General features: G+C 48.6%; 1 protein-coding gene across 1 annotated transcript; it reads right to left on the bottom strand.

The window, feature by feature from the left end:
- Positions 1-53: 53 nt before the first annotated feature.
- Positions 54-10203, bottom strand: TRMT13 (tRNA methyltransferase 13 homolog). The gene is made up of 11 exons (XM_054564902.1): positions 9980-10203; positions 7774-7820; positions 7618-7684; positions 6643-6705; positions 6406-6475; positions 6142-6248; positions 5619-5786; positions 3930-4002; positions 3511-3585; positions 554-983; positions 54-249 (listed from the first exon to the last, which is right to left on the bottom strand). Exons 1-11 carry the CDS (start codon positions 10124-10126, stop codon positions 54-56), a joined length of 1443 nt encoding a protein of 480 aa, XP_054420877.1. The 5' UTR covers positions 10127-10203.
- Between the last annotated feature and the right edge of the window lie 32 nt (positions 10204-10235).

The raw sequence follows: 10235 nt of genomic DNA on the forward strand, positions 1-10235 counted from the left end.
GCTCTTTTTTTTTTTGTGGTGGAAGACAGACGCGGTTCGGAAGGTCCCTTCTGCTAGGCGGTCGCTCCTGCCGGGCAAGGCTCGCCCGGCAGGGCGGTCAGCAGCACGTTCTCCGGCGACACCGCGGGCTCCGTGTAGCGCTGCAGCGCGGGGCGGAAGCCCTTCCGCCGCAGGTACTCCACGCGGCCGCGGTCAATCAGCAGTTTACACAGCTGCCCTATTTTCTTCTTCTCTTCAGCAGTGAGAAACCTAAATCAAATAAACACGCATGAGACAAGGTTAGACTGTTGTCAAAGTTTATAACAAGTTATTTTAGTCGCTTCTACATATTGATAAGCCGCTAGATCACCCACCATATACCGCGTACTGTGTGCCACGCTTCCAGAGTACATTTTATTTGTGACCACGATAAAAATGCACTTTAATTTCCTCTAAAAGTAGATGGTAAAATATAGTTCCATGAACACATTTGGCTGGTGCTCCTCTCTCAACAGCGGGGGCAGCGGTCAGGCGCCGCGTCGGCCCGGGCTGCCCTCTCCTCCCAGCCACCTACCCAGGCAGGCTCTCGGCGGGGTCGGCGGTGACCCTGTGTCCCCCGCTGTCATGCTCCTCGCTGTCCTCGCCCAGGTCGCCTCTCCTTGGGGTGGCCCTCGAGGCCTCCGCGGGCACGTCCCGCAGGCCGCATGTCGCCCAGCTACTCATCCGCTGGAAATAGTGGAACTCAACGGCCCCAAGGCCGAGGGCCCGGAAATACTCTCGGCCCACATAGTGTCTCCAGTCACACCTGTGGTGACAACAGAGCGCAATGACAATGCCGGCCACAGGGCTCCACTTCTCTGGGACTGTTTTTTCACCTCCTTCCTCGGCCAAAGTGTTAATTTCTTGGTCTGTTTTATCATTCTTTATGCGTTTGGCTAAAGGCTCTTCATTCCTTTCCTCACAACGGGCACCATAGGTTTCAACCAAACATCGTAACGCAAGATCTGCAAACATAATCACGCGCCCCCGCGACATCGTCTTTAAAATGGGTGTATCTCACATTGATTAAGCACCATAGTTTTAAAACCCCCAAACCAAAAACCACCAACCTATGTAGCTTTTTGCCTGTAACAATTCTTTTCTGAATTATCGACTTTGTTCCCATTTGCTCTTTTCTCATTACCATCTCGCTTTCTCTAAGGAAGGATTTATTCTGCATCGAGTCTACTTTGTAATAAAAGTCTGCCGTTTGTAAAAACTTTCAGCCCAAACCTTGGATGGACTCTCATTTTTCCTCCCCTGGCGAAGGAAATGACTGGGACAAAAGAAATTTATCTACCCACACGTAGAATCCAGGGAAGTTTTGATCTCAAGAAAACCAAAGAAGGGAAGAAAGCGCCAGGGCCTCTGCTTGGCTGACGCTCGGGGTCAGCAGACAGTGCAGGGCAGGCGGGCAACTAAGAGGAGGGGGCAGACCCGAGGTCCTGCGTTCCCGTGGCAACCGGACACCGAATTCCGTCCGCATGCAAGTCACTGAGCATGTCCCGATGACTCATACACATCAACTCAGAGGTGGATGTGCTCCACGTTAAGACGAAAAATGCACAGTGCATTAAAAAGGCAGCAAACACATGTCTGACGACTGTCACTAGTTCCCATGGAGCTCGGCTACATTCAGGGTTGACAACACTGGAAAGACCAACACGTGCTGTAAACCCTCCATTTTTCTAGGGGCTTTTGGCACACTGTGCCTGTTCAGTAAAAACAATCAGATATTTTTAAATTTTATGACCTTAAGATGTTACAAGTCACAATTAAATGACCTTATACTGGTAAATTTAATTCAATATACGAGATTAAGTCAACAGACATGATTGGGAGCCTATTATTTGGAGAACGTGATAGCTAATCGATTATTTTATAAACTATGACTTTCTGACCAATATATTCAGTCACTGTTTCATTTACACTGGACTTAAGGAAATGATTTTCAGAAATATAAACCACCAGGAAATTAAGAGAATTGAGTTCTTTTAGAATTGGGAGCTTTAGCAACCTATCTCAGCGTCTCTGTGACGGAGACCTCAAGGGACAAGAAAACAGAACCAGCTGGTGGCCAGGCTCATGGACCCAGACGCTTGCTGAGCGCCGGTTACCGTCAACCACTGTGTCAGCCCAGGCCCTGCCCTCTAAGAATTCCTGCCAGGAGGGGAGAGTCAGGCGCTCACACAGCGGCTTAAACGCAGCAAGGCAAGGGCAGGCAGGCGGAGCGCGCCAGCCAAAGAGGAAGCCGCAGCGCCCCACTAGGGAAGCCCCCCGAGGGGCGGCCACTGGGCGGAAGGACAGGGACACAGGGACGGTTTTTGCCGGGCGGGCGGGCGGGCTGGGGTGGAACTGCAGGCGGGGCGGGCACGGTGCCGGCCGGGGGAGCGCAGGGGGCGCCCCTCGCCGCCCTGCGGAGCCGGGGGCAGGGCGTGGCAGGGGGAGGCCGGCAGAGGCCCGGAGGGGATGAGGATGGCGCGTTACGGGGCTTGGACGCGCTGCCGGTGGGGACGGGAGCCGCGGAAGCGTTTGCTGAGGACGATGGTCCGTGTGGAGCGAGGGTGCGGGCCCCCGCCCGGAAAGGCCAGGTCGTGGAAGAGCCGTGGGACAGAGAACGCACGGCCGGTGGAGCAGCCAAGCGAGGAGCACAGCGGGCCAGACGGGAGGGAACGGGTGAATGTGGGGGCGGGGGGGGGGGTGGCAGACATGCAGCAGACATGGCGACTCAAGGGGGGAGCGCGGCCCCGCTCGGACTGGCCCGCAGGGCCCTGCTTCTGGGAAGCCTGGGCTCGGAGGGCCTGAGGAAAGGAGGGCGTTCGTGCGGGTCAAGTGGGGTGAGTACCTGACAGCCACCCACCAACTGCGATACCCGGGGCCTTTCCTGGCCCATCTACATTTGGAGGCTCGGAGTCCTCCGTGGGGGCGGACGCTGAAACCAGAAGGAGCAGGGGGCTGGAAGGACAGCTACCCGTGCTGAACGCTCACGTGGGCCCTGCACAGGCAGCGCGGCCCATGCGCACCATCCGTTTTAGGGGCCGAGCCCAGAGAGGCCGCCGAGCCTGCGCCGCAGAGTGAGCTGACCCCTGGGCCGCCCGGTGTCGAAGCCCCTGCTGTCTCCACAGCCCCTGCGAGAGCTGCTGGGTCCAAGTGCCGAGACAGACACGGAGCTTTTCTTTTGTCTAACATGTTTTCTTCCCCCCAGAATCCTGATATACCATCATCTTCTCGTGGGGGAGGCTTGAGTCCTTCCCGAGCAACTCTTCAAAACAATCACTCGCTTTTGGGGTGCAATCATACCCTGATTCACCCTGCAGAGAGGCCAGACGGGCAGGTGAGGAGGAGAGACCCGACAGAAGCCAGGGCCGGCGCCACTGCCATCAGCGCGCTGTGAACGCCAGTGACACAGACTGCGCAGGAGACCCTGAAGCGGCTGGGACACGGTGAGCTCAGACTGTGCGCTCACCCAGCTGTCGGGAGTCGCTGACTCACCTGTCGCCACGCCACACAGGTGCTTTCCAATTCCCACCACGGGCAGCTTTTCTCTGCGGAGCACGGGAACCTTGTCTGGAAGAGCAGGAAAGGAGATACGGCCTCAGTGTGCCCCCCACAACAGAGAACTGATCAGAGTCTCTGAATTTTAGGGCTGAAACAGACACAAAGAGAACATTCTCTCTTTGTAGTTCAGGAACAAGAGGCGCAGAGCGGCGGTGACTCGATCAGTGACACAGATGGCTACTGAGCGAGTGGGAGTTCACGTTTCCTGACTCCCAGGCCAACGAGATCTCTTCGGTGCCGACGCCGGACCCCGGCGCGCCCGAGCGCTGCTCGGTGCCACCGGACTTCCAGGCAACCGTCGGAGCGCGGGACGTGCGTGGTTTATGGTAGACAATGCAAATGACGCAACTTACTCAAACACAGGTGTTGAATATCAATCTGAAGGCGCTCAAACACTGAATTTTTCTTTCTGTGTTTGCCATCGACCTGCACGAACAGAACATTATTATAACAATGGCTTTTTCTGTTTAAAAGAAAAAGTTTCATGAAAATCAAAAAATTCTATTTGTTTCAAAACTCAGAGCAAATAAATTTCCATCTTACGTTTTAGTCTTTACAAAAGAGGATCATTAATATTAATACAAAAAATTTGAGATTGTGCGTCCTTTGATGAAAACTCCAAAGTAATAATATCATACATTTTTATAAGGCTTGGAGAGTTTATAACTTATCATGTCTACCTTATTTCCTTTAACTCTAAAAATGCCCAATTCACTGAGGAAGGAACCTAAGTTCACTCGATCGCTTGTCCACGCCTTTGACTCCGTTGGCCTCCAGCGGCCCTGCTTTGGCTCCCTCTTCTCCTCCCTCTCCTGGAAGACCACACCCACTCCCATCTACACCCGCGCGCCTACGGCTTGCAAATCTGCACCGGGGCAACACCTCCGACAGGCCCGCGCCTCACTGTGTCTGTGGCGCCCAACACCCGGACGCTCCTTGGCTCTCCCCTCCGTCCCCGGGCACAGCCTTAGCGCTGGTCCATTTCTCACTGGGAGTTTTGGAGAATAATGATCTTACAATTAACTCCCCTTCTTCAAGTTTCAGGCTCTTGGATCGGCTTTAATGGTACTGTTTTAAAACCCCTTTTTTATTTCCTTCTCCAACTCTTATATATTTTTGAGTGTCCTCTCAGCCGTCACTTCCTCTAGGAAACCTGTGACCCAGTCAGACTGAGGAGGTTTATCTTCCTCCTCCGATAGCCCCTGGCCCTCGTCACTGTTATAAGACACTCATCACAACATACTCGGAAGGCTGCCCTGCCAGACGGAAGCGTCTTGAAGGCAGGAACCGCGTCTCGTCCTGCAGCAGGACACGGCCGGCTCCTGTCCCAGACAGAGGAGACCCCTGTCGCCCGGACGCCCCGCCCGCTGCCCCCAGGACTCGCTGGGCCCCTGCTTCTCTGCCACGTCAGGCGCCCAGATGGCACCGTCCCTGCTGCCTGTGCTGCTTCTCAGACCCGCTGTCCAGCAAACGCTGGTTCACCTTCAAGACACACATCGAGCGTCACCTTCCCCGTAATCTGTTGCCACCCCTGCCCTTCAGAAAACCTTGTCATTCCCTCTTTCGAACCCACGCAGACCTCCGTGCAGACTGTTTTTTATCATATTTTAATACTTTCCTACAATCGTGTATTGATTTGTCCGTCTCTCCCTTCTACAGATCAGTAACAGAGGCGAGGACCTTGTCTTACTGGCCTTTTCCCACCCAACGTCTAGCGCGGTGCCTGTGGCACATCCATAAATGCCTCCTGAGTGGAGAGCTGGTCAGTGGCAGAGCCCCGACTCTCAGCTCCGAGCGGGAGCTTGGCTCTTTCCACACATTGTCTTGTCTCTGCAAATAATCTGAAGGACTCCGAGTGACGGACTATCAAAATTTGGATTAAAACACTTATTTTCAGTTTCAATCACTGATATAATGAGAAGGAAAAGCTATAATCAAACACACAAAATTCATTTTTCTTAAGAGATGTGTTTCTTTTTTTGGTAAGAAAGTGCAAACAGAGTAAACAGAGATTACTGCTGTATAGCAATGGTTTCCCTTACCTTGAATCTTGTGGTCACCTTTTCTACCAGGATGAAGTGAACTTTCTCAGCATCTTTTAAGGCAATATCAACCCAATGAGACAATTTCCCCTTTCCTGCTCCAAACTCAACAAAGCATCTTCTTGGACCAAGTAACTTTAATTTTTCAATGTTACCTAAAATAGAAGCCTGCAAACTTCACGAGATTATTTTATAAACTAGAGCAAACACATTTGGCTCAAATAGGAAAAGCAGCAAGGTAATTTCTACACAAGGCAGCCTGCTCGCATCGAAAATTTTTGTTTGGCTTTAATTTTTTTTCTCTTTGTTTTTAAATATTTAACATGCAGTACTTAGAACCATATCCATGCCCAATTTTTTTAATGTAAGTCTATATATATTTTTTGAAGTGGAAAGATTCTGTAGCCTGAAAGATAATCTAAATGAAATCTCATTAGTAACTATATTTAGCAAGAACAGAATGTTAGCTTTTGACAAACGAACAAAGGCCATTTTGAGGGTAGTTAATGTGGCCCACACATACCTGCTGTTTCAGGTGTTTGGTTGCAGAATCGCCATTTTTAGGGTCGGTGACGGCATCATGCAATGCTGGATGGGACATAATCTGCTCTTTAAGGGTAGAGTTCAGACCTGCGCCGGACATAACCACGAGAGCTTAGGCAACCCAACAGGAGACCGCAGGGCCCTGCACAGCGGCGGCGGCATCTTTCAAACCAAACCGGTGGCAGTTCGCCGGCCGCCCAGCTGTTCCTAAAGATCGCGGCCTGACAGCTTTCGGCAGACTTACCTTCACTTGCTTTTTTCAATTTCATAATTAAATTTTCCAACTGCTCTTCAGGGAGAGAAGAAATTGGAACCTATATACAAAAATGAGCTGATCACTAGGGATATCGATTCTGTAGGAAAAGGCATTTGAAATTTAAAAAAAAATTTATTCCAAACGAAAACTAGAACTCAGCTTGTTCACAATGTGGAGATAGCTTATAAATACCGTTTAAAAGTAAATGTTAAGTCAGGTACTTACTAATTGTTCAGGTATTTCTGTTTCATCCTTTAAGCCTGCGTTAATATCTTGAACAAAGAAGTCCTTAACAAAAACAGAACAAAATGTAAAAATACTGTTATTAATGGGAAGAGCTCACAAAAATTAAGCTGCAAAACTGATCCTTCCCCTCCTGCCATCATTCATTAACTAGTGAGCGCCTCCTGTGGTCCTTAATTCACTTCTGGCGCTGAGGATTCCCCACCGTAGAGAACAGAACAAACAAAAGTCTCCATGTCCCTGGATCTCGAGCTCCAGTGAGGTGGTTATGTGACATCTGTAGTCTAAAGAAACTCATTGGTAACCTTTATTAAAATTCCTGCCGCTCTACAGCATGGGCTGAGGACTGTGCCAGTCTGTTCATGGTGTTAAAGCAAAAACAAAGTATCAGCTATGCTCCTGGCTGCTGCTCAGACAGGCAGCATAACCAAAAACAGAGATAAGATACAGATGCTACTACAGCCTAGGTCTGCCTTCTCCTGCTTACAAATGCTAATTAAAATAGGTAATTATTCTCTCTGGGAAGCCTCTTTTGACCCGTTGGATTTAATTTTCATTTTCCTATAACTATGTGCTCTTTCACACGTGTATCTCTTCACGGAACTTATTGAACAATAGCCATTATTTATAAGTTTACTTACCAGTTTCAATTAAGCTCCTTGAAGGCTGGGATCATATTTTATTGAAATAAATTAGGAGGCACTAAGTAAATACTTTCAAATAAATAAATTGTGAAATTATCCTCCTGGTTGCATAAAATCTACTACCTAAACAAGGGCTATAAGTGGATTCTCAGTCTGATACAGTGTTGGTCTTCACATACTCAAATGCACTGCCCATATTCAAACTTTCAGAAACAAGAGTCTTGTTAAATATTCACATCAGTAGTCTACTTTGTATATACAAACGTTACACACCACACATTTCACCATTCCGTTTTGTTGATCAAATACTTACCGGTTTTGGCTTCTCTCTTGAATTACATTTTTTCAAATGCTTTGCTAGCTGATCTTCATACACTGTGCTACATTTAAAGAGAAAATTATTTAAAATAAGACTGATGACAATGACAGCTTCCGGCACAGAAAGTCCCTTATCTGATCCCCTACTTACTGTTTCGGATCTAAAGGGCATAGGATTCTCTTCCGACCATTTTCTTCCTAGTAGAGAAAAAGGACATAGTTGAATAAAATATCAGATTCATTGTTCACAGGTACTGTGTTTGATTTCAGTGTGACATAAATTTATGCATTCCCACAACAAGGCAAGGATAACTTAAAAGGCTGTTAATAAAATGCTGGCACAATTAGGTCCTAGGGTTCAACAACAAAAGTGTCCAGTGTAGCTGGATTACGCACATACAAGCAAACACCGCTTTGGACAAGGGTCTGTAGCTTCAAATAGGTTATAAAGAAGACCTACATGTTGAAATGCTGAACCTAGGAAAGCATTGACTAAAATACGCACAATTATTTTAGGTACCCCTACGAAAGAAAAAAAACACTGCCAATTTCAATTATGGAATGCCATTGATTTCAAGATACATTAGAAACAATGAAATAGGGCATTTGATCCATTTGATAGGTGGCCAAATTCTACTGGCTTTGCCACTTGCCGGGAGAGCAGTTACATCCTGTTTGTTTCTAAGTTGCATGGATTTAACTACTCACTAGGAAAAATGAAAGGAAGTTAATAACAGTGGCAATTCTACCCCACATTCACAGGACTCTGCACGTGACAGGTCACCAGACTTCAGAGGTCTGATTCTCAGCTCCGTCAGCCCCTAACTCTATGACCGTAGGTAGACTTACTGCCTCAACCATAATGTGACTATATGTCTTGCTTCCAAAGGTTTAGGAAGACTAAGTGAGCTCATCGTTTTAAAAAACCTGCTTGGCATGGGGCTGGCCACGTTCCTCTCCAAGTATCGACCAACTGGTAAGAATCTATTCACATTCTACTATTACCACCATCCGCCGTCACCTTCCAGCTGCACAGCTAAGGTAAAGTCTACGGGCTCATGATGGAGTAAGAACAAAATCCTTATCGTATATCTCATTCTCCAATCAGGGGATGTTTGCTGGTCCCCTCAAAACAGGCCAATACAACTGTGCCTGGACTTCCCAGAGTAGCCGGTGAAGGGGCGCTGGGGCGGAGCTGTGCTGGGCATTGCGGGGAAGGGTAAACCTCAGGAGTAACGAACAAAAACAGCACACCCAGTCCTGGACGCGTAGAAGGCATGAAACAGGTCCCTGTCTATTCGGTTTAATCCTGCTAAAACCTATCCAACAGGGTCTTTTCCCACAAGCATTCCCCTCCTCTTGTTCTCATTTCTATTTTCCTATCCTCTATATATCTCTATACAGAAATATACATATATGAAAATAGAGACAGTACAAGAAATAGGTGTAACAGTACTAGCAAACAAAATTGTATGCTATGTTTTCATTTTTAAAGGGAGAGTCGATTCTTACGTTTTAAAACCTTTCCTCCCAGTTAAGAAAGTACAGATTGGCCATTACAGAATAGTGACCGGGATCCGAAGTACAGAACAGAGAATATAGTCAATAACATTGTCAAAATATGTGTGGGGCCGGATGGATGCTAGAGTTATTGGGGGAATCGCCTTCTGTTATATAAGTGTCTAATAACTATCTTGTATATCGGAAACTAAGAAAACATTGTATGCCAACTGTAACTGAAACATAAGATATAAATAAATAAATTTGTCCCTTAAGGAGCTCTGGTGGGGAGATCCCATCCTTGGGGTAAGCTCAGGTATCCGCGTACATTTACTTTCGGGTAGTGGAAATTTCAGGGGTGGGGTATTACTTTGAAAAGTATATGATCGTCTTAAACACTACGCTGTACACCTGAGACTAATACAAAATAATGCTGAATGTCAACTGTAATCGAAAAAGAAATCAAATCTTTCCTTCTCTTTTCCAGCAAACTAAGTATAACGTGCTTTCAAGTTCTACTTTTTAAAAGTTTCCCTCTACCGCGCTGACAAGAGCGATAATTCACGAAACCGTGAGAACACAAATGGGATCGGGGATCCCTGTGCGCTGTGAACGACAGCTTCCCATCGGGAAGGCGGCGAAGGTAAGAGCGGGAGTTTGGAGAACTGAAATCGGGAGTCACTGTCCACATCGCCGGTCCCTGCCGGCTCATCCTCGCTCCCTGGGGCCACAGATCCGCGCTGATGAACACAAAGGGTGCAAAACCCAGGGGGCCGAAGCAGCCATCGGTCCGGGAGGGGAGGTGCGGGGCCGGGAAACTTATTTCTGACTCTCGGGAGGGCGGGGCGGTACCAGACCTCCGCGGCACCTGCGTGTTCGCCACAGAACCTTTTCCCGACTGCCACCACCATCCTGCAGAACCTCTTCTTCTTTGCCACATAGTAACTGCACCGGCCCTCGGCTGGGAAGCCAGTCCCGTGCGGCGTCGGCGCAGAATCCGCCATAATGCAAAGCAAGCGTCAGGTGAAGAGAGAGAAAGTTGTCAGCATCCCGTGGGTCCCCTTCCCTTATCAAAGATGGCTGCCTCGGGCCTGCCACGCAGGTGGACGCCCG

The sequence above is a fragment of the Pteronotus mesoamericanus genome, unplaced genomic scaffold, assembly GCF_021234165.1.
Source record: "Pteronotus mesoamericanus isolate MK-2021 breed Mesoamerican mustached bat unplaced genomic scaffold, CSHL_Meso_final scaffold_99, whole genome shotgun sequence".
Taxonomy (NCBI): domain Eukaryota; kingdom Metazoa; phylum Chordata; class Mammalia; order Chiroptera; family Mormoopidae; genus Pteronotus; species Pteronotus mesoamericanus.

Coding starts and splice junctions, on each gene's coding strand:
- TRMT13 (XM_054564902.1), bottom strand. CDS start 10,126: ATGGCGGATTCTGCGCCGACGCCGCACGGGACTGGCTTCCCAGCCGAG. Junction 7,821..9,979: donor AACACGCAGGTGCCGCGGAG/GTCTGGTACCGC, acceptor TTTCTCTACTAG/GAAGAAAATGGTCGGAAGAG. Junction 3,586..3,929: donor TATTCAACACCTGTGTTTGA/GTAAGTTGCGTC, acceptor CTGCTCTTCCAG/ACAAGGTTCCCGTGCTCCGC.